The 23047-nt window shown below is 69.8% G+C and overlaps 1 protein-coding gene across 3 annotated transcripts; it reads right to left on the reverse strand.

The window, feature by feature from the left end:
* Positions 1 to 830: 830 nt before the first annotated feature.
* On the reverse strand, positions 831 to 23047 carry JAG2 (jagged canonical Notch ligand 2). 3 transcript variants are annotated; one of them, XM_047795842.1, is made up of 26 exons: positions 22971 to 23047; positions 22440 to 22790; positions 15307 to 15364; positions 13455 to 13706; positions 13294 to 13354; positions 10023 to 10153; positions 9797 to 9916; positions 9544 to 9657; positions 9176 to 9289; positions 8924 to 9037; positions 8792 to 8838; positions 8506 to 8676; positions 7778 to 7928; positions 7352 to 7504; positions 7167 to 7280; positions 6798 to 6911; positions 6591 to 6704; positions 6370 to 6486; positions 5951 to 5978; positions 5784 to 5869; positions 5332 to 5445; positions 5132 to 5247; positions 4469 to 4717; positions 3764 to 3895; positions 2358 to 2514; positions 831 to 2174 (listed from the first exon to the last, which is right to left on the reverse strand). In XM_047795842.1, exons 1-26 carry the CDS (start codon positions 23034 to 23036, stop codon positions 1696 to 1698), a joined length of 3723 nt encoding a protein of 1240 aa, XP_047651798.1. In that variant the 5' UTR covers positions 23037 to 23047; the 3' UTR covers positions 831 to 1695. The 3 variants fall into 3 exon arrangements, with proteins under 3 accessions (XP_047651798.1, XP_047651799.1, XP_047651800.1); XM_047795843.1 differs by lacking the exon at positions 8924 to 9037; XM_047795844.1 differs by lacking the exon at positions 22971 to 23047 and having other exon boundaries at positions 22651 to 22669.

Below are 23047 nucleotides of genomic sequence, written 5' to 3' on the forward strand. Positions count from 1 at the left end.
CGCTTTCCCCAGCAGTGTCGCATCGCAGAGCCGCTCTCCGGGTTTTCACTTGGGGGTGGTAACTGCTCATTTCTACGGGTCCCACCTGGTTTCTTCTTCAAAACTGCGAGGTTGCTTTCCGGCTCCCATCCGCTTTGCCCAGCTGTCTCGTTTGAGCAGCGCCAGCAAATGCCTTTCAGACTCTGGGTCCGAGCGTCCGACACGCACCTGCAGCCCGTCAGGCAACTTGCAGCAGTTCTCGTTCACGGAGCCTGGGTTTCGTATGTGCTGGGCTTTGAACGGTGGTCTGTCCCCTGACCTCGCAGGAGGGAGCTCCAGGACAAAGGCCCTTGGCACTTGCCTCTCCCAGGAACACGGGCCCAAGTCACATACACTGTTTGAAAGGAGACTCGAAGCTCGGGGCCGCTCCAGCCGGGGGCGGCCTTGAGCGCTGTGCACACGAGGCTGAAGGAAACCCCACGACCGGGCGACCGGGCGACCACCCGCCCCTCAGCGGCCCGCGCCCAGACTGGTGGAGGCCAGAGGCAGCCTTTGTCGCCGCCCCCCAGGGGGCCAAGCTGCATCCCGATTTGCCCAGTCCGTCCACTCAGACGCGAGAGCCACTCACAGCCTCGGGTGCCATGGGCCCAGTCCCCTGAGCCCTGCCAGCTCTTCGTAGCTGAGAGACGTCACCCTCCCCTACAGGCGTTCCCGGCCCGTGGGGACCCCAGGGTCAGCAGAACCATCTGGCCACTGGCGCGCGGTCCACCCTCCAGCCCCCGGGCACCCGGTCCCCGGCCCAGCTCTAGGAAACAAAGTCACAGCATCCAAAGAACAGGGAGGCCAAAACGTTTAAGTTATTAAATCAAATATACAGAGTGATTCATTTAATATGTACATATTTACAAAAATGCACTTTCACGAGGAGGGGTGGCCGGGGCCGGCAGGCGGGCAGCGGCTCGGTGCCCACGGCAGACGCTGACAGTTGCGAGGGGAGAGTCTGTGTGAAGGCACTTGTCACAAGCTTCGATACTGCCACCGTCCCGGGGAACAGAGCAGCCAGGAAGGGCACTTCTGAAAGCACAGTGGAGAGATCTCTGGGGCAGGTGTTCCGGGCGGGAGCAAGCGAGGACGGCGGACCGCAGGGGACGGGCCGGCGAGGGTCTGTCCACGGGCCTCGGGCCCACCAAGGACCTCACGCCCCGCTGCAACCACAGGTGCCACCGACAGCCACGCGCCACGCCGAATGTCACGGGTCCCACCGAGAGCCGTGGGTCCCACTGCCAGCCACAGGTGGTCCCACCGACAGCCACGGGTCCCACGGGCTCTCCGGCCTGGGGCCACCGAGAACCCCGAGTGAGGAATGAAGGAGGAGTCTGTAAATGGTTCGCCACCTCTGGTGACAGACGATAAGCAATCCGGTGCGAACACGGACACACCTGCTCTCTTCGGCCACACGCGCGTGCGACACAGACACGTTACAAAAATAGCAACTATCTGAGAATACTCCATTGTTTCCCACCTGTCATCCAATAATTTATACAAGGTTAAAGAAACACAGAAAATAAACATTTGTTTTTTGCTTTGGGTGGGGCTTTTTTACACAAAATAAACTATGCACACGGCCTCGGCCTCCTGTGGTCCGGTGGGGGGGGGGGGCGTGGCGCCCGGCGCCCAGCGAGGGTCCCGGGGCGCCGGGCGGGCTCCCGGGTCGCCCTACTCCTTGCCGGCACGGCGCGCGGCGCTGATGCTCCGGACAGCGCGGTTGTCCACTTTGGGGCCCGGGGCCCAGCGGGCCGGCCTCCCGGGCGAGCAGCTGGGGTCTTTGGTGAGTTTGCGCGCGAGGAACTTCTCGGCCTCCGGGGCGTCGTCCTCGCCCCGGCCGGGCTCCTCGTCCTCCTCGTCCTCCCCGCCGCCCGCCGGCCCGGGCAGCGCCTCGCCCACCCTGCGCGGGGGCGGCGTGAAGTTCTTGCACGGGCAGAGCACGTCTTTGGGGCCGCCGCCCGGGCCGCCCGGCCGCTCGATGGGGTTGCGGATGGGGTTGAGCGGGGCCCACTGGTTGTTGGCGCTCTCCTCCCGCGGCAGCCGGCTCCTCTCCCGCTCTTTCCTGCGCTTGCGGGTCCACCACACGCAGGTGACCACGCACGCCAGACACAGCACGCTGAACACGCCGCACAGCACCGACACCAGCAGACCTGGGGCGGGGGTGCCGTGAGCGCCCCGGGCCGGGCTCGCCCGCTCCTCCGGCCCCCGGCCGCAGCGAGGGGGAGGGCGCCGGGGCCGGGGCCCCTCCCCTGGCCGGCGGTTCAGGGTCCCGCAGGCTGGACCGCCCCCCGGCCGACGCCCCGACGGCCGAGGCGCCGCCCCCGACTGCTCACCTGTGGACGAGCTGCCTATGACGACCGTCTCCACCCTGACCTCGCTCACGGCCAGCAGCAGCGAGCCGTTGCCCCGCTGGGTGATGGCGGCCACGATGGCGTGGGCTGCGCTCTGGATCAGGCTGCTGTCGGGCAGGTCCTGGGCCGGGCTGAAGGACTGGGACAGAGGACAGTGCTGAGAGGCCGCCCGCGACACCGCCCCGCTGGGAGCACGGCCCCAGGAGAGGCCGAGGCGTCCCCCCCAGGCCGGCAGCTCCAGGAGGCGGCAGTCTGGGAGCTGGGCTGAACTGGGGCAGCGCCAGGGGCCTGGGGACCTGGGGGAGCTCACTGGGGGGTTGGAGGCGGGGCCCTGAGGGGTTGCCTGCACACTGGGCAGTTGGTAGGGAAGCGGGGGTGGCCTGCTCTGCGCCTCCCACGGACCCCCGGACACCGGGGCAGGGATGGCTGTCCCTGCCAGGCAAGCTCCCGACCCTGGCTGGCTGTGCCAGGAGACCCGGGGACGCCGTAGACCCAGCAGCACCCCTGCTGCCACCGTGCAGGCCCAGCTACTCCAATGCTGGCACCCTGCCAGCACCCTGAAAAACTGCTCTGCCCTCCCCCTCCTCCCCATCCGCGTCCCCCCAACCGCTGCCTCCCCGACCCTGTGCCACCTACTGACATCTGAGAGCTACTCGGGCAGGACACCCGCCCAGCCAAGGACCCACGCAGATACCCAGGCCCAGACCCCATAACTCAGGGCAGCCTAAGCCCGCGGCACCCTCCTGCCACAAACACCGGGGCACAGGCAAAGTAGGGGACAAGGCACAGACGAGGCTGCAGGAGACCGAGGCTTCCACCTACGGCCCCACCCCCCATCCAGAGAGCAGGCCCCGGCCTTGCCACGGCACCCAGGCCCCAACCTGCCCCACGGCTCAGCCCCACGGTCCCAAGTCAGGATCTGAGGGCCCCCCACCCCGATGGCCCAGCCCCTGGCCCAGAGTGGCCGAGCTTTCCTCACCCCCTCCCTGCCCTCGAGGGGTCCCCCAGCTGTACCCTGTCGCCGTCCACCCCCGGCCCTTGGCCAGTCCCCTTCCCTGTCTGGGTACAGTCCCTGAACCCCACCACCTGCTGCCTCCCACAGTTCCAGGGACCCTTGCCCCGAGTCCCCGCTGCTTGCACTGGCCCCCTCAGCTGCAGGGGTGTCCTGCCCGCTCCTGTCCTCTAGTCCCGCCAGGCTCCACCAGCCTCCAGCAGGGAGCACGGAGATGTCACAGCCCCATCACCCGGAGCTGCGCCCGAGGGGACTCCTGCGTCTACGAGCCCCAGTACCTAAGGGCCAGTCTGGCCCAGGCCCTTCGCCCCAGCCCCTCCCAGGAGCTCCTACAGAGCGGGACCCTGGAAGAGGAAGGCCCCCACTCGCCACTCACCAAGGCCACCTCCACTGCGCTGGCCTCTGAGGACGGCCGGTCACAGAGCAGCACAAGCAAGCGGTCCCGGGCCACCGCCCGCGTGGCTGGAAGAGCCCGGATCCCTGAGCAGATGGCACCCACGGTGGTGCCCTGGGCAGAGAGGGGCTACATGTGAGCAGGGCCTCGAGGCCAAGGAGCTAAGGGTACCCACCCCTCAGCTGGCACCCTGGGCACAGCCCGTTGCGGGCAGAGAGCAGGGACGTGGGGGCCAGGGCTGGAACTGGCTTCCCACAGCGCCCCTGCTGGGACGCAGGTCACGGCCACGCTCAGGGCTGCCGGGCCTTGGGGGGCCGGCCTCACCCAGTCTTGAAGCCCTCCCTCCTGGGTTCCAGCGCTCAGGCTGGAAGGAGCAGGAGCTAGCTGAAGAGCTGCAGGCTGGCCTGGCCTCCCCGGAAGGCCACGGGCCCAGGGTGGGCAGCCCACGGCCACCTTCAGCCCTGGGACAGCTGGACGAATGGGCACCTGGGCCCGGGCCGGCCACGCACAGCCTCTCCTGGGCTCACCGCTCCTTCTCATCTGACCCCACGAGTGACGGTGCAGCCACCCCCACCGCTGCACAGGCGTTGAACTGCAGCCGGGCGGCTGCGCAGCCAAGCGGGGTCTTGGGCCGTCTAAGGGCACCCCCCGCGGCGCTGGGGCTCTGCAGACCCTCGGGGGGCTCACCTGGGGCACCTGGTCGCGGTTGAAGCGCAGAGTGAGGCGAGCACAGTTGTTGTCCAGGTGGCCGGAGCGCGGCCGGCAGGGGGTGCTGGGCAGCAGGGCCTCCTCGGCGCCACACTCCCCCCAGGCCGCACAGGGCGGCTGCAGGCATTGGCCTGGGGCCTTCTCCTGGCACCGCTGCCCAGGCGGGCACTGGGCGTTCAGGGCAGCAGACCGGCCGGCCAGCAGGCAAGGCTTCCTCCCACACCACACCTGGGCCGGACACGCACGTGGAGAGCACCGCCAGGGGAGGAGAACACGGCCGCAGTCAGCGAGGCCTGCGATCCCGCCCCAGCTGCCAGGGTGCACTCGGCCCCTGGAAGGACCCCACCAGAGCAGGGGCGGCCCTGAGAACAGCCAGGCAGGGCCCAGGGCTCTGAGGCCGGAGCCAGGTCGCGCCTCAGTTTCCCAACTGCACCAGGAAGGCCTGGCTGTACCCAGGGGCCCGCCTCCCAGGGCACCCAGCAGAGCCCCTCCCCCAGCACCCCCCAGGATGCCCAGCGAGATCAAAGACGGACGGCGGGGGGGACCCCAAGCCAGGGACACTGCGACGTCAGGCGCAGGCAGGGCTGTGGGCGGGGGCTGGGGAGACGGGCAGGGCCAGACGGAGCGGCCTCGCCACCACACCTTGCTGCAGTCCCGGCGGCCATCCAGGCAGCGGCAGCTGTTGCAATCCTCCACCCAGGAGCTCCCGTGTGGGAAGGGCACACCCTGCGACCAGCAAGACCTCCCGAACACCATCACTGCGGGGCAGAGAGGTGGGGGGGGTCAGTGGCGGGGGCCAGGCCCCCACAAAGCACGGCCGCACCCTGGGGTCCCACACCTACCCTCCTGGCACCGCGGGCCGGCCCGGCCGGGCGGGCAGCTGCAACGGTAGCCGTTGATCTCATCCACACATGTGGCCCCGTAGGCACAAGGCGAAGACTGGCACTCGTCAATGTCTGCGGGAGAGACGGCCAGCTCAGTGGGCAGCGAGGAGGTGGCTCAGGACAGCAGGGAGGCCCCGCCAACAGGAGGCAGCAGCCCCCCGGCCAGTCTGGGCCACAGGCACCAACACCCCAGCCCTTGTGGGGCAACCCCAGCTGCTGCGGTGCCACCAGCAGGGCACAGGCAGGGAGAGCTGCGGCTCAGAGTCTGGCTGGACTCGGCCGTGGCTACACCATCCTCCAGCGTGCGTGGACGTCACCGCCCCTGGCTCCAGGCGCCTGGGCCCGGCCAGGAGCAGCCCCCAGGGCTGGGGTCCCACCGCCCCACCCGCTCGGTGCCCCTGGCCCCTCACTGATGCGGCAGTCGGGACCCGCGAAGCCGGGCGCACACTCGCAGCGGAACCAGTTGACACCATCCACGCAGACGCCACCGTTGTAGCTGCAGGAGAGACGGCAGGTGTCACAGAGGCCCCAAAGCAGGCTGACCCCCCGTTGGCTCGCCTCCAGGGCTGGCACTCACCAAGGCAGAGGATTGCAGTCGTTGGTATCTGCACGAGAGAAAAGGGGACGATGGGCACGGCAGCCACCTGCCCGGCACCCCTGTGCCCATCTGGGGTACCTGTGGACACCGCCCTACGCCAGTCCCCTGGGACCAGGTTGGGGGGCTGGGTGGCCCTGGGAGGCTGCACAGGAGGCTGGGCTGCAGGGTGAGGGGCTGGCAGGTGGTGAGCAGAGGCCAGAATGCACGGGAGAGACCAAGGTTGGGCAGCCTAGGCTCCGTCAGAGGTGGGCCAGCATCTTGGGGTTTGCCTGGGCTCGGGGGGACACGTGCAGAGGGCAGGTCCACAGGGCAGAGTCCAGGGGGGGCAGGCCTGGGGGGCGGGGTGGAAAGGAGTGGGGCCCCACCCCCCAAGCCTCCCTCCCACAGCGCGAGCTCACTGTGTGTGCAGGTTCGGCCCTCCCAGCCGTCCCGGCAGATGCAGGAGAAAGAGTCCCCGCTGCCCACACAGGTGCCCCCGTTCACGCAGGGATTGGGCAGGCAGCTGCTGTTCTTGGCTGGGGGGGGGAGAAAGGATTTTTCACCCAGCTCTGGGGAGACGGGGGTCCCCACACGCCTCTGCCCCAGACAGGGGTGGCCAGGGCCGGGGGGGGCTCCTCACCGATGTTGCAGGTGCTGCCCCTCCAGCCGGGGGGGCAGGCACAGCGGAAGGTGTCGCCACTGTCATAGCAGGTGCCCCCATTGCCGCAAGTGTAAGCGTCACACTGGGACTCACCTGCAGGTACATGGTGCTCAGTGGGCACGCCCCGCAGCAGCGGGCAGCGTCCTGGCATGCAGCCCCCCGCGCGGGGGCCCGGCGGGCACTCACGCGAGTGGCAGGTCTTGCCCTTCCAGCCGTCGTCACACGCGCAGTAGAAGTCGTTGACCAGGTCGTAGCAGCGGCCGCGGCTGTGGCAGGGATCGGGGAGGCAGTCGTTGGGATCTGGGGGCGAGGACGCCGGTCAGCGAGGGGTCGCCGGCGCTCAGGGAGGGGTTCCCGGGGAAGAGGCACCAGAGCTGGGCCGGGAAGAGATGGAGGTGGGCGAGGAGGGAAGGCCGGGTGCCTGGGGGGGGGAGTGGGGGGGCTTGCCACACACACAGGCCAAGCGGAGCCCGCCACCCCCCGGGGCCGGTGGGCGGCGAGGTGCGCCGGCGCTGGGCGCCCAAGGCCCGAGGGAGGGCAGTGCCACCCACTCACTGGTGTCGCAGAGCTCGCCCTCCCAGCCGCTGGGGCAGAAGCAGCGGAAGGCATCCACCTCGTCGATGCAGGTGCCCCCGTTGCGGCACGGCTGGCCCAGGCAGTCGTCAATGTCTGCGGAAGGCGGGGGTTAGCTGGGGCTCGGCCGCCCAGCCCCCGCCCGGCCTCGGGCCACAGCCACTCACTCTCGTGGCAGTAGGTGCCCGTGAAGCCGCTGTCACAGACACAGGAAAAGTTGCCCCCAGGCTGGCTGACGCAGTGTCCGTGGGGGCCACACACGCTGGAGGGGGCCACGCCGGCCACCCGGGTCCCGGGCTCCAACCCGCAGCCGTCGACCACTGCCAGAGAGACGGGAGGAGTCAGCCCGCTCCGCCTCCACCCCCGCAGGCCCCGCCCACCCCTAGAGACCTCACCTACACCCTGCCCACCTGTCTCCAGGCCCCACCCCCTGCAGGCCACACCCACGTCTGCCAGCACACCCGCACCCCACCCACCTCTGCGGCCCCGCCCATAAGGCACCCACTCTGCAGGCCCCGCCCACACCACACCCACCTCTGCAGGCCCCGCCCACAACACACCCACTCTGCAGGCCACACCCACACCGCACCCACCTCTGCAGGCCCCGCCTGGGCAAGGCTCACGCAGCTCAGAGCAGTTCTTGCCGCTCACGTGCTCAGGGCACGCACAGTAATAGTCGCCCTCCAGGTTGTAGCAAGGGGCACCATGCTGGCAGGGGCTTGGCTCACAGAAGTCGATGTCCACCTGCGGGGCACGGGGCATCCACAAGGGCCACTGAGAAGGGGGGACGAGTCAGACCTGGTGTCCAGTCAAGGAATCACCAAGGTCCAGGCCCCATCCAGCTTGTGGGCCCCAGCCTCTGCAGCCAGAGCGCTAGGGCTGCCCAGCCAAGACCGTCCAGGCCCCTCGGCTGCACGGACACACCTGCAGGGCCCCTCCTGCCACCCTCAGCTTCAGGGCAGGAAGGCCAGCTCCTGGCCCCCTCCCCAACCCCCAGGGCTACCCTGAGCCCAGTCTGTGGGTCCTTCCCAGAGCACAGCCACCAGGCTCCGTGGCCTGGAGAGTTAGGGCCTCTACCCTGGACCTCAGGAAGCCTGCTGAGGGGGCAGCCAGCTGGCCAGCCAGGGCTCCCACCCACTCCTAGAAGGGACGGGTCAGGACAAGCAGAGACCCTGCACCCCCCACGGCCCCTGCCCAGCCAGGGAGCTGGGACTCTGGATCTAACCCTGAGCCCGGGACACTGCGGGGCCAACACCCACCGTGGCCCCTCCTGGGCAGCCACTGGGGCCCAGAGCGCAGGCAGCGCGTCCGCAGGCCTCACCTCACAGAGCGGCCCGGAGAAGCCCTGGGGGCAGTGGCAGCGGAAACCGTCAACCAGGTCTTGGCAGAAGCCGCCGTGGCAGGGACTGCTGGCGCACTCGTCCAGTTCCCGCTCACAGTGCCGGCCACCGAAACCCCGTGGGCACACGCACTGGTAGCCATTCACCAGGTCCTGGGTGGGCGGCAAGGGGCAGGAGGGGGGGTGAGCCTCCTGCATGAGCCCCGCGGGCACCTCCAGCCCCGAGGCCCCTCCCACGGGTGCACGACGGTGGCTGGTCCCACCTCACCTTGCAGGTGCCGCCATGCTGACACTGCCCCCGACAGTCATTGACGTCTGCGGGCAGAGGAGCGGGTCACAGGGCGCCCTCCATCGCCCCCAGCCCTGCCCGCCTGCTGCCCGCCCGCCCACCCATACTGACTGATGTGGCAGTTGATGCCCTTCCAGCCCGGGATGCAATCACAGTAATAGCCACCAATCAGGTTTTTGCAAGAAAAAGCATTAAGGCACGGCTTCCCTTCACACTCATTGGCGTCTGTGAACGAGACAAGGGGCGTGCTGGGCCCAGGCCCCGCCTGCCCCGCCAGCCCTGGAGCCCGCAGCCCAGCAGCGCCAGCAGCATGCACAGCGCAGTCCATGCACACACACCCCCCCCACCTCTGGGGGCCCTTACCCAGCTGGCAGGTGGCCCCCACCCACTGCTCAGGACAGATGCACTCGAAGCCGTCCACCTGGTCCACGCAGGTGCCCCCCGCTGCACAGGGACTGGAGGCGCACTCGTCAATGTCTGCAGAGGGTCAGAGGGAGGGATGTGGGGGGTGAAGGTGGGGGTGGGTCGCACACGGAGGGGCAGTGGGGCCCTGAGAGGCCGGGAGTCTGTGCAGGAAGGAGGGGACACACCGGGGTCTTTCTGTCACCCTCCCCCGACCACTAGGCCCACAGCCACAGGCAGGGACTCGGCCACTCCACCCCCAACCCCAGCACGCTGTCCACCCCCCCACCCGCCGGAGCCCCCCCCAACGCACTGCAGTGGGCACTCACCAAGTGCACAGGTGGGCCCGCTCCAGCCCGCCGGGCAGTGGCATTCAAAGCCCGAGGGCACCTCGTGGCAGGAGCCCCCATTGGCACACGGGTTGGAGGCGCAGGCGTGCTCAGCTGTGTTGGAACCAGAAGGGTGGGTGTGGAGGCCCAGGCCTCCCTTCCCATCCCCCAGGGCCCGGAGGTGGGTAGGCAGTGCCCACCACACAAAGGCCAGAGAGAAGCCCGCCCTGCCAGACGCCCTGCCCCGACGTACCCCGCTCGCAGTTCCTGCCCGAGTAGCCGTCCGGGCAGACACAGCGGTACTGGTCGGGCTCTGCGTTGATGCATGTCCCGCCGTGGGTACAGGGGTGGTGGCTGCCGCAGTAGTTCAAGTCTGGGGGCAGGAGTGGGCGCTCAGGGGGCAGGCCGCGCCCCTCGCTCCCCACTTGCCTGGAGCCGCCCACAGGGGCCCCCCAGCCGCCCTGCCGCCCACCCTGCACCTTTGTTGCAGAGCAGGCCGCCCCAGTTGGTCTCGCAGTTGCATTGCCAGGGCTCCACACAGCTGCCGTGCACGCAGCCCGGGTACGGGACGCACTCGTCACAGAATCTCCCCTGCCAGCCGTAGCTGCACCTGGGGGAGGCCGAGGGGCGTGACGCCCAGAGCAGGGACACGAGGGCCCCTGGGTGAGCGCGGGGCCCCAGGAGCTGTGGCCACTCCTAGAGTGGCTTGGGGACACGTGCGCTGAGTCACGTGGGCCACCTGCGGGCTGGCGGCCTCAGCCTTTGAACTGGAGCAGGCCCCGGGCCAGGCGTGGGTCACGGGCACTTCCCGGGCGCTGGCCTCGCGTGGTTGGCCGCAGCTGTCCAGTCACTCCTTCCAGAGCTATTTTGGGACTCAACCTGGGCAGGGCCCCAGGGGCAGACGCAGGAAAGGCAGGCCCTGCTGGGACCCCAGGGGTGAGAGTGCCACACAGGCCAGGTGCTGCCAGGGCCCAGGGGGCAGCAGGGCCTGGAGGGGGGGGACTGCCAGCCCTGGGCACAGCGCAGCCTCACCTGCGATCCAAAGGCAGTAGCTTCTCTTGCCACCAGGCCCACCCAGGGCGTGTCCGCAGATAGGACACTGAGGCCCACAGGCTGCGAAAGACCCGATTCAGGGATCTCCTGATCCAGCAGGAGTCACCCGCTCCCTGGCAAAGAGCCCGAGAGACCTCTTGGCTCCCAGGCCATGACCCTAGGCGGGCTGGCGTCCTAGCCGGGAAGTCCTTCAGGAGGCGGGCCATCAGCGCAGGCCCACCGCAGGCGTGGCCAGCCCTCCGGGCCTGGACCTCCGCCTGCCCGGGCCCTGCCCTGCGAGGGGGAAGCCGGGCACCCTGCAGCGAATGCCCAGGTCCCCGGACCCCTAGGACCCGCCCTGGAATTCAGAGGTCCCAAGGGAAGGAGGGGTGTCTGCGCCCCCCCCCACCCCCACGCGGAGATTATTCTTGTAAAGGAGAAGAGGCACGGCCTTTCCTGGGCTGCCCCCAGGTCCACGGCACCCAGGAGGGACAGTGGCCAGCTGGGCGGGTGCAGGACAGGGGAAACCAAGGCTGTGGGACGGGGCTCCGCCGTCCAGGCCCCGACACACAGGGTGCGGGCTACATGTCTCCACGCAGGATCCGCCTTGCAGGCGACGTGGGGAGACCGTGGCCGAGGCGGGGCTGTGACAGGCCACCCGCCAGGGAGCGCGAGGGTCCCGAGAGTCTGTTCCCAGCCCTGGGTGGGGCAGCCCTCTCCAGGCCCAACCTCCCCAGCTTTCCTGGCCTGCGGCTCCAGAGGCGCAGGGAGGAGGCGGCAGGAAGGCACCGCCATCTCCGCGGCATCCGGTGGGGGTGGGGGGTTGTCCTGCGCTGTAACCTGAGCCCTGAGCCCAGGCAGCAGCTGGGCCTCACCCACGGGGCCAGGGGGGAGGCCAAGGAGGGGGGGCTCACCTACGGCCTCTGTCCCTGGGCGTCCCGCCCCCGCCCCATCTTCCTGCACAGCCCACACGGACGGTGGAGGATGCGCCAACGGGCCTCTCCCACCCGCCCGCCACCCAGCTGCAGGGTCACTGGCCACCCAGAGCCCCGGCAGGACCCAACCTGCACCGCTTGGGGCCGGGCCAGGGTGCGTGGGGTGGGGACCCAGCCCCGCCTCGCTCAGGACCCGCGGACCTGTCTGCCAGGGTCATGCCCACCCCACAGGCTGGGGGCAGGGCTCAGGGGAAGGGAGCAGTCCCACACCCAGCTCTCCTGCCCAGAATGCAGCTCCCAGAGGGGCCTGCCCCCCCCAGACGTGGACCCACCTGGGCCGGGCCCCAGCTGCCCTCCCCCGCCCCGTCTCCACACCACTTAGAGACCCACTCATCTCCTCTGGAGCCTGGCAGGGCCAGCGGCTGGGTGGGCGAAGGCCCAGCCCCACCCTTCCCTGGGCGGCCCGCCTTGCCTCCCTGCCCTGGACCGGCGGGTCTGTCCCACGTGCCACCGCCCAGGCCAAAGCCACCACAGGACAAGCAGGGGGTCCGCGCCCTCCCTTCCTGACTCCCACGCCCGCCAGCTCCCAGGCCCGGCCCTTCCATAAACTTCCCCTCCGTGGGTGTCTGCCCTCAACTGAGAAACGCACAGAAAGCGGACCCGCCCCCAGAGGGGGTCCTGGGACGGGGCACACCAGGCCTGGGACAGAGGCCCGCTCACCGCACCTGCTGCCCCAGCCAACTCACAGGCCCCTCCAGAGGGCCTGCCCTCAGCATCACCTCGTCCCCAGCCCCGCCTCCCAGGCCATCCTCAGGCACCCCCAGCACCCACACTGTAGAAACACCCTGTGCTGAGCCCTCACCACCCAAGCCCCTGGCCCCGCGCCCCAGCTGCTCCACGCACCTGCTCTCCGCTCTCCCACCGGGCAGAAGGGCTCCCCTCAAGCCCGACCCTGCCCAAGCTGGCAATGATACCCGCCCCAGGTCTCCAATGGCCTCCCCCTGCTGCGGGACCCCTTGCTCTCGGGCCGACCCTGTGTCACCCCTTGGTTCCCTCCGACTCCCGGCAGTGACCCCTGCCAGCTCCTCCTCGTCACTACCCGGCTTCCCCCGCGGGGAGACCACAGCTGGCTCCACGATCTCACCTCTGCCTCTGCCCGGGCGGCAGCACTGCCTGAACGCCGCAGGGCCCTCCCCACAAAGCCGCCAAGGCAGAGACCACCTCCCCTTCACCTCCACTCTGCCCCCGTCCCGGCGGCTCCACCGCTCAGTGGCACAGAACACGGAAGACTCGGGGTCCGCCCTGATCCCCACCAAGTCGAAGCCGCTCCGAGACCCCGCAGCACGCAGCCCCCTCTCCCCTCCCAGGGACCCTGGCAGCATGCACCCCCCCATCCCGGATCCCCACGGGGCAGCGGGGGGGGGGGGGGGGCGGGAGGGGCCTCTGCTTGGCTCCTCCCACACAGAGGCCTCCCGCTCCACGTGCCTCTGCTCCAAACCCTGCTGCAGCCCCTCGGGCGCTCCCTGTCCCCCCAGGAGCCCGAGCCACCGAGCCCTCCGCGCTCCTGTGCTGCAGACCCCGGCCCTGGGCGTTCGTGCGCCAGACCGCCTCAGCCGTGTTCCTGCAAAATGGCCCTGGCCACCCTCCCCGGCCCTGGCCACACCACCCTCAAGGGCTGTCCCCACCGGGTGCCCGGGGCTGCGCAGAGCAGGCACTTAGCCGGCTCCCGCCAAGGCAGCGAGCACGCGCGGAGAGCGAAGAGGGGCCGGCGGCCGGCACTCACCGGCACTCCCCGGGCACCGCGCACCCTCCGTGCAGCAGGTTGCATCCTTGTTTACACACAGCTGCGGACAAAGGGAGCAGAGACGCGCCGCTGCAGCCAGCTGCGCCCAGCCCGGCGGGCCGCGAAAGGGCTGGGTGCCCGCGGCCCCGCGGCCGGCTCACCTTCCTTGCATTCCTTGCCCATCCAGCCGTCCATGCAGGCCTTGTTGCCGTACTGGTCGCAGGTGTAGTGACCAAAGAAGTCGTTGCGGGGCCGGCAGAACTTGTTGCAGGTGGCGCTGTAGTAGTTCTCGTCGCAGCGCACGCGGATCTTCAGCTCCAGGTGCGCCACGTGGCCGCTGAAGTGCAGGCTCTTCCAGCGGTCCTCGGGGTTGATCATGCCCGCGTGCGACACCCGCTCGATCAGCAGCTCCTCTTGGGGAGGCAGCAGAGTCAGCGAGGGCCGCCCCGTCCCAGGGGAGGCAGCCCAGCCCGGAAACCACCCGGCCGGCAGCCCCAGAGCATCAGACCGGCTGGGCAAGGAGGGCCCCAGAGCCAAGACAGCGGGGACCCTGGCCAGGGACTCTGGCGCCCCAAATGCAGAACAGGAGGGCTGGGCTGGGGCCGCCCCGCCTGTGCCCTGGGCGCCACCACGGCCTGGGCGTCCCCCCCGCCCCCCCCGGAGGCCCTTCCCCCGTGAGCCCACCGCTGGCTGCTGCCCCCATCTTAAAACAGGCCCCTCGGCCCCGAGAACGCGTGGATCCAGCGAGCCAGTGGCTGGGCCTCACTGCAAACCAAGCTGCCGTGCGGGCGGCAGCGCCCTGAGGTGGCAACCACGGCCACGTGGGGTCCCTGGTACATTTCCCTCTGCGTTTGTACCAGTTTGGAAAATCCCGCAGCAGAAAGCTAAGACTCCCGCTGCACCCTCTCCCTCCAGCTGCACACGAAGGCTGGCCCTCTCCTCGCCAGGCCCCGGCCACGCACCGTGTCATCGCCGTGTCCTCCACGGTGGCCCTAGGCGATGCCCTAGGCGGCCGTCGCCTGCCCACCCAGTCCCCACTGACCGCTGCCCCCAACCGGGCCCTCTGCATCTCCACGGCATCATCCCCTGTGGGACCCAAGCCCGGTCTGATGCTGCCCCGAACGCAGCCCACGCGCCCTGTGCTCCAGCCCGTCCCTGGGATGTGGCCTCTCCACCCTGCAGCTGCTCGGGCCACCCCTACCCGCGCTCCCTACGTCCAGCTCGTCAGCAAGACCCCGCCTCCGCCTTTAGGGCGGCCAGAGTCCTTCTCAGCCGCACAGCTGCTCCTGGTCCACACACACGCCACCAGCACCTGGATTCGCTTAACAGCCTCCCCCCGGGCCTGGCAGTCTGCCCGCCTCGCTGCAGCCTGAGCAGTCCCGCCTCCAGGACCCCGCAGCCTCAGATGAGCCCACAGAGCTGCCACGACCTGACCTCAGCCTTGCCGACGTCATCACCGCGCCCCCAAACACGTGGTCCTCACTCCTGCCTCAGGGCCTTTGCTCCTGCTGCTCCTGCTGCACACGCAGTGCTCACCCCATCCAGCCACAGAACACCTCAGGCCTTCACAGACACCCCCCCACACACAGGCCTGCCGGCAGGTAGGCCTCAGAAAGACACACAGCAGGGACACCGGCCAGGGACTCCCGCTGCTCCACTGCCACGGCCCCCCAAAACAGGCTCAGGGTTGGGCATCAGCAGGGGCTACAGGACGCTGGTGATGGCTCAGGGAGAAGCGTGCCCAGCAGAACGGCACCAGTGAAGCTGAGGCGGGGGAGGAGGACAGCGCGTGTGCACAGCCACCAACGTGGATGAGCTTCCTGGCAGGCAGGGCAAAGCGGGAGATAGCACGCAAGACCTCAGGATAGAGGCAGCTTTCCTGCCGTCCCCAGCAGGCCAAGGACCAGGAGCCTGGCTACACACATCTCCGTGAATGAGGGGTCAGCCTCCCAGCGCCCTGGGGAAGGCCCCCAGACAGAGCCCACCCAGGCCCGCCCAGCCAGGCTGACTCACCATCAGGCGTGGTGTCGTTGTCCCAGTCCCAGGCCTCCACAATGAGGGTGAAGGAGCGCTGTGGACACGGGGAAGGGGCTGGTCAGGTACCTGAGGTCCCCTCTGCCGGCCGCAACACGGCCATAGCCCAGCCCCGGCCCACTGCCCCCCACCCTCAGCCCTCAGCTGCCTGGCACCGTCCTGGGCCACGCCTCAGCTAATCGCAAGCTGACCCCCTGAAGGAGAGACGCTGCCCCTCCGTGGCACAAAGGCTCGGGCCAGCACAGGAAGGAGGACGAATGACCCAGACAGAGCAGCAGGCACGACCAGAGGCGCTGCAGACAGGGGCCCCTGGGCACCGCACTGGGGCCCGAGCCGCCGTGGGGAACAGGACGACCGACCCACCTCAAGCCCGTGTCTGAGACGATGCCCCGTCACCACTCAGTGTCCTCTGCCAGGCACACGGAGACAGCGGGACGGAGGGGCGCCCACCGTGAGGCCCCCTGGTGCAGCCCCCCCAGAAGCAGCAGGCCCACCGCAAAGCGGACCACCCGCGACCCCCCGGCCTCCTCCCCCGAGAACGGGAAGTGCGGCAGACGGGCCCCCGTCCGCACAGACGGCGGTAAAGCGGAGACCCAGGGACCGCCCGAGGCAGCCTTAGCCTGGGGTCGTGCCCCAGCCCCAGGCCACCTGGCCCTCGGGGCACAACGGGGTGACCACCCCGTGAGGACGACCGCGCGCCGCAGCACAGCTCAGCCCTCGCCTCGCGCCCCCTGCCCGGTTCCGGGCTGCCGCAGCTCTCCCTCCACACCACCCGCCCTCTCTTCAGACCAGCCGTCCACCAGTCCAGCTCCGCCCTGGCCCGGGGGCCTCAGGCTGGCCAGCGGCCTGCCTGAGGGGCACCACGCTGGGGGAGTGGGGGGCAGGCTGCTCCCGCCCTCGGCACCCCCCTTCCACTCCTGCAATCTGGCTGTGCCTGGAAAACCACCCCTCACCCCTGCAGCCTCCTGCCAGTGCCCAAACCCCAGCCCCCGCCCGGCCGGCCGGCCTGGCCCCACGGCCCCCAGGAGCAGCCTGCCGCGCCCAAGCGCGCACAGCCATGGGACCCCGAGCACGGCACAGCCCTCCCCTTGTCCCAGCTCCCGCCTGCGACTGCCCTTCCTCCTCCCGCCCCTCCAACGACGCAGCCTCAGGGCTCAGACACGGGTGCCCACCCTCAGCTTCCTGCAGCCCCGCCCACCCCGCTGCCCCTGCCCTGAGCCCAGCCTACCCACACCTGCTCCTCGACACCCCCAAACACACGAGTAGCCACACTAGGACCCCCACCCACCCAAGGAGCCACCCTCTATCCTTCTAGAACCCTCACCACCCCGTGGGGCTGTCCCCAGGCTCTCAATCCCACCTCTTCAGGGGCCCCGAAGCCCATCTGCCCAATCCTGCCAGGCCAGCGGGCCCAGTGTCCAGCCTGCCCATCTCCTCCAAAGGCTTCCTGCAGCCACGTGAGCTCCAGGGACACTGTCCACCGCCCCACCCCACCCTCCTTGCTGCTCAGAGCCCTCTCAGGGCTCCCTGTGGCTCCCGCCTCCTCCCAAGCACCCAACACGCCCACCCTGGCCCTGAGCCTTTGCACACACAGCTCCCCCTTTCTGCCTGGAATGAGGCCCTCAGCCAGCCTGTCTCTGGCCGGTCCCACTCCCAGGGACAGCTGCCGTGCCTGGAACCTCCACAGGCTGCATCCACTCCATTCGTTCAATCATCCACCCACCCACCCACCCGCCCTCCACCCATCATCCGTCCCTCCATCCGCCATCCATCCACCCCCTCTCTCCACCCCCCCACCCCCGTCAAGGGTGCACCAAGTTGTGCTCCAGGGGACTGGAGCCTCTGCCCGTGTGGATGGGTGAGTCAGAGGGGCTCCAGGGGAAGGGAACGGAGCCACCGGTCTAATAGGGGGTCAGGGCAGGCCTTGGGAAGGGTGCTGCTTAGGTTGAGGCTGCACAGAGCAAAGCAGGACACATCCCAAGCAGAAGGCCCTGCGGCGGGGCCCCAGGGCTGGAAGAGCAGGGCTGTGGGCACAGAGGACTCAGGGTCAGACGTGTGGGGCCGTCAGACCCTTGCCCACTCTGGTGCTGAGCAAAGCGGGCAGCCGTTAGCTGAGTCTAAATGAGACCAGAAGCCACCAGGGCTTCAGCAGCCACCCCGGCCACCTGGCAGAGCTGACCATGAGGGAGGCCCGGAAGGGAGCAAGAGCTGACCAGGGGCTGCGCCCAAGAGGACGGGGCCATGGCGCTCCAGCCGGCCGGCAGGGCCGGTGGAGGAATGTCCCAGGGTGCCCTCCCACGGGGCTGCCACAGCCCACCTCCCTGCGCCTGGGCTTCTGGGAGCTGGGCGCTCCTCCCGGCTCCTAGGAAACCCCATGCCAGCCTCCCGGGTAGAATTACCGCGGCCTTCGCCCAAGCCCAGGGCTCCGATTACCTGCTCCCACAGGGACGCGCACCTGCCCGCCCACCCCAAGGGCCCCATCGCCCGCCAGCTGGGCTCCCTCCACCTGGACGGCAGGAAGTCACCTGGAGAGAACCTGAGCCGGCGGCACTGGCGCCCCCTCCACCCCGGCCTCAGTTTCTCCTCTGCAAACGGCAACCTCTCACTCCAGGGCTGCTGCTCATGGGCCTCCAGCCAGGACAGGGCTCTGTCACACCTCTTCAGAACAGGAAAAGGCGACAGGCCTGGAGGCCTCGGAGGGCTCCCTGCCACGCCGGGCCGGAGCCGGCTTCCCTGGTGAGCAGGCAGAGGAAGCTCCCTGGCCAAGCTCCCTGGGCCACCAGCCTGCCAACCTCGAGAGACCCATCCGGCCGGCTGGCCTTAATCCCTGAAGGCCCAGCCACCCCTCTTCCAGAAACCCTGCCCCTCACCCACCGCACAGACCCTCAGCCCAGCCTCTCCGGCCCACCCCTGAGGCCGGGTTCGAACCCTTCGTCTGACCTCAGAAAGGGATGAGGAAACAGCAGCGCAAAGACAGGAAAACGGCATAGGGCAGAGCACACCCCACAGCACCCCGTGGCCCAGGGCACCCCAGGCAGAAAAGGCCTAGCACAGCCCAGGGACCCCCTGCCCTGGCCCTAGGCACCAACCTGCTTCCCCCACCCCCGAGGGGCCCTGCATCAGCGACCGGGCTCCCCCACAGCGCCAGGAGCTCTAGGCGCAGATACAGTTCCTGAAACCCGAGCTTCGCAGAGTCCCAGGGCTCTGCCTCCATTGTCACTGTGTGGGGGGGCACCTCCCCACAAGGCACTGGGTCCCAGGGCCATAGCAGGAGTGGACCACAGCCCTCCCACGAGGGAACCCAGAGGCCCGCACTCCACACCAGCAACCCACCAGGGCTGGCCTGGGTGCACCCCACCCTCCGTGGGCAGGCAGCCCTCGGTGTGCCAGCACCCCATCGTGCGCACCCTGGGGACGGCAGCAGAGCCTGTGACCAGGCCAAAGCCGGTCCCACCAGACACACCTGGGGATACAGACCCGTGCTCAGGCCTGACAATGAGAGATGCTTGCCTCCACCACAAAATCCAGCATCGGCCCAGCCCCTCCCAGACACCACCTCCGAGTGCCCCCGGGAGCCTGGCTCCCTCAGCAGCCTCTTCCTGGCCAAGCTGCGGCCCTGTTCCCGACCCCCCCAAGGCTCAGGGACAAAGCCCCGAGCCAGGCCCAAGCCCTCCACTGGCTGAGGCAGCCCTCCAGGGTCCACCCTTGGCCAGGGCACCCAGAGCCCACCCACTGCCCCAGGACCAAAGCCCTGACCTAGACCTGGGTCTACCAGGCCCGTGACTGGGCACAGGGCGGGTGCAGCCTGCTAAGCCCCTGCTGAAAGGGCACGGGGTGGGGAGACGCTGGGCCCCTGGGCACAGAGGGGGTCCTGGGAAGGCTGGAGGGGTCAGGGTGCACGGCAGCCCCCACGCCCCCAAGGCAGCCCCAGCTCCTCGGGGGCAGGGAGCAAGGAGAAGATGGAGCCTCATGGCACCAAGGGCGACCTTGGCCTGGCCCACTGTGGGTCGAGGGCTCATGCGGCAGCTAAGCCCCTGGCAGCTGGATGCGGTGAGGCTGGGCCCTGTGCTCACACCCCAGTGGCCCACCTGGGGCAGCCTGCCCCCACCAGCCAAAGTCCCCCCCACAACCCTCAGCACACCAGTCCTCAAGGGACTCTAGCCTGCTGGGCAGCTGGGGGGGGACTAAGCCGGCGGGAAGCGAGGCTGGGGGCTTCCCTGAGCATGAGCCCTGCAGCCCCGCCCCCTTTCGCAAGACCACGTGTTGGCACCATTTCACAAGTGGGAAAGTGGGTCGCCAGGGTCTCAGGGGGGCTGCACTGTCAGAACGGGGTCAGCTCCAGGCCCCCCTCCAAGAGGACAAAGCCCACGCCCACCTGGGTTCTCCCGACTCCAGCTTTGCTGTCCACAAGTGGCTGCTGCCTCTCCCTGCGACCACACACAGTCACCTGCTAGAAGCCACTGGGCCCCCGCGGGGAGAGGGCTCCACCTGGAAACCGGGTCCTGGGTACCACGACGGGGGGCCAGACAGGCAGGGCTGGCCTCTAGCTGGGCAGCAGCTCCCCTCACTCAAGGCAGGGCCCCCAGTGCCAGACACACCTCCATCAACCCACCCCACCAGGATCCACCACAAGCCCCGGTGGCCCCCTGCCACGCCCCAGTAGAGCGTGCGTGTGTGCGCACAGCCTCCACCCCACTAGCTACAGGCCAGGCACCGGAGCCAAAAGGCCTCCCAGGGGGCCGTGAGATGTATAGGGCATCAGAAGAGATGCCAGGCTGCACTGCCCCCCATCCAAGACCCTGAACCCACCCCTCTCCAGAAAGCTGAGTCTGACACCAACCTGAAACCACAGATGACAGATGGCACGGGGACCCCAGACTAGGCGACCAGATCAGGGTGCAGAGGGTCACCTCACCAGCCAGGCCTGGGGCACTGGCAGAGGCCGGGGGGGGGGGCAGGGGATGGGGGGAAGGGTCCCTGGAGGGGCGGAGAGAGTGCAGAGCCCAGGCTGGCTCCCAGTCCCCCTGCCTCAGGGGACCTGGGCTGGGAGCAGAGGGTGGCTCCCCACACCCCATTCGCCAGGGGATCTGAGAGTCGAGAGCCCCGGGACAGGAGCCCTCCTCTCCCCCAAAGCCCCCTCCTTGGGCCCCAGGCAGCAAGGCACAGCCCTCGCCGGACTCCCCAGTGGGCACTCGGGGTTCCAAACTCAGCCCAACTCCTGGGATGGAGCTGCTCTTGCACGAAGCAGAAGCAGTGTGGCCACGGGGCTGCGGCCTGCCGAGCAGAAATACCAGGGCGCTGGCATCACCGCACCGGCTACATGCCCAGCAGCCAGGCTATACTGCCGGCGGGGAAGGGGAGACAGGCGTGGCCCCCCAACGCAAGACCCCTCTCCCTGCCTGGGGGTGGGCCAGCCACCCCTCCCAGGGGGACCAAGCTGGGAGCAGCAGGAAGGGAGGCGAGCTGGTCCAAGACCTGGTACCCCGACTATAGACTCCTGCCTGGGGAGGCCAGGGCCTGCCCCATCCCGTTCCACCCAGGGCCGGCCAGCGGGGCCGAGAGCCGTGAGGGACACGCGGTGGCCCGCCACATTCCTCCAAGGCCTCCCTGCCCCCACGCCCACGGCTGCCAACTCGAGCAGAAAACACATCCTCAGGTAGCGATTTTGAACCCTGCTGGCTCTGGCCCCAGTGCAGATGACAGGCTGCGGGCCCTGCTCAGACCTGCCTGCCGCGCCGCTGCGGGGGCGAGGGGGCTGGGCTCATCCTAGCGCCCGGGGCCTCCCAGGCCTGCCCCTGCCTTTTCCTCCTCAGCGACGCATCCCCCACCTGCAGCCCCAGGGTCAAGAGAGACCCCAGAGGCCAGCCGAGCATGTGGGGGCAGGGCTGTGACCAGAGATCAGAAAGGGGGGAGATGAGGGAGCAGGTGGGGCCCCGGCCCAGACTCAGGAAAAGATGCCAACGGGGGGCTTAGAGCGCGGGGGGGTGGGGTGGGGGGTCTGCAAAGGACGCCGGGTCTCCACGCCTTGTCTCCTTCAGACCAGGGCACCAGGTGGATCTACTGCCATTGCCTCCTACTGGCTGGTCCGATCAGAGCTCTCGGGTCAGAGGCACAGTCATTCAGTCACAGCCCAGCACCCTGCTCCGGCCACCACCTGTTCACGAGCCCGGGCCAGCCGAAGACCCAGTCCTGCACAGGGAGGTCCCACTTTTCAGGGTGCTCTCTCATTCCTGCCCCACCCAGGCCGGCGCCCACAGCACAAAGAACTGAAGGGCCAGGGCCAGAGCGAGGCCTGCTCAGGCCACTTCAGGCAGCAGGAGGCCTTGGCCGGCCGCCCATGTCCCAGCCCTCACCCACCATGGCCCGGACAGCCCTCACAGCTGGGCCACATCTTTATCGCCATCCCCCGGCCCGGGGCTCCTGCGCCACGGGCTCCCACCCCTCCCGCAGAGGACAAACAGGACCAAAACCCAAGGATGGAAAACGGCCGGCAGAGAACCCCAGCCCCAAGCCCCGCTGAGTCCTCCCGGGGTCTGGGCAACGGCAAAGGCTGCCACCAACACAAGCGCCTTAGGCCCTCCGGGAGCCCTAGGTCCCCGGGTGCCCGCCGGAGCCGCACCCCCACCCCCACCCCCGGGCATCCAGGAAACAGCGGGGCGGGCGCAGGCTGGCCGCGGGCCCGGGCGGCTCCGCCGGGGCCTGCCCCAGACCAGCCCCAGCACGCGCGGCGCACATGCCTCCGCGGCCTGCCCGGCCCGAGGCGCCTCGCGGGGCCTCCCCACCCAGACAGACACGCGCAGGGCGACGCAGGCACACGCCGCGGGCCGCCGCCGCGCACGCGGGCTCAGGCCACCCCGCCCCCGCAGCGACCCTCGCGCGCCCACGTGGCCGGGCGCGGACCCGGCCCCACGGAGCAGGCGCCCGGGGTCTGCCCAACGCGCGGCGCCCCCTGCCGGCCCCGCCCCGCCCGGTCCGGGTGCGCGCGGCTCGCACGCCGGGCCAGCGCCGCAGGTGCCGGGAGGCCGAGGGGCTGAGGGGCCCAGGGGCGGGCGCGGCGGGGCCGGGCGCCGAGGGAGGGGAAGCCCGAGGGACGGGGGTGGGGGCGCACGTACCGGCCAGGCGAACTGGAAGGGGATGACGACGAGGCCCGGGTCCTGGTCGCCGCCGGCCCGGGCCCGCGCCCGCGCCCGGTCCCCCGCGGCGCCCGCCGGCGGCAGGTAGAAAGAGTTGCCGCCCAGCACGGGCGTGGCGCCGTGGCCGTAGTTGCAGGGCCCCGTGGGCGTCACCTTGGCCTGGTACTCCTTGAGGCACACGCGCACGTACGTGTCGCACTCGTCGTGACCGCAGCCCCCCGCGCGCGTCGTCCGGCCGTCGCCGTCACAGCAGGCGCCGCTCAGCAGCTCCCCGTTCACGTTCCGCAGCGCGCTCAGCTGCAGCTCGAAATAGCCCATGGGCCGTGCCGCCTAAAAATAAGGCAGAGCGAGAGCGCAGGGAGGCGCGGGCCGGGGTCGCGAGCCGGGGCGCCCCGCCCCCACCCCTCCGCGCGCCGCGCAGCCTCGAGGGCTTGCGAACCGCGGCGGCTGCAGGCGGTGCCGCCGGCCCCGAGGGGCAACCGGTGCGTTCCGTCCGCGCCCCCGGCTCACCTGCACGCAGAGCGCCAGCAGAAGCAGCAGCCGCCGGGGCAGGCGCCCCCGGCCCCAAGCCCGCATCGCCGCCTCGA

The sequence above is a fragment of the Phacochoerus africanus genome, chromosome 9 (assembly GCF_016906955.1).
Source record: "Phacochoerus africanus isolate WHEZ1 chromosome 9, ROS_Pafr_v1, whole genome shotgun sequence".
NCBI lineage: Eukaryota > Metazoa > Chordata > Mammalia > Artiodactyla > Suidae > Phacochoerus > Phacochoerus africanus.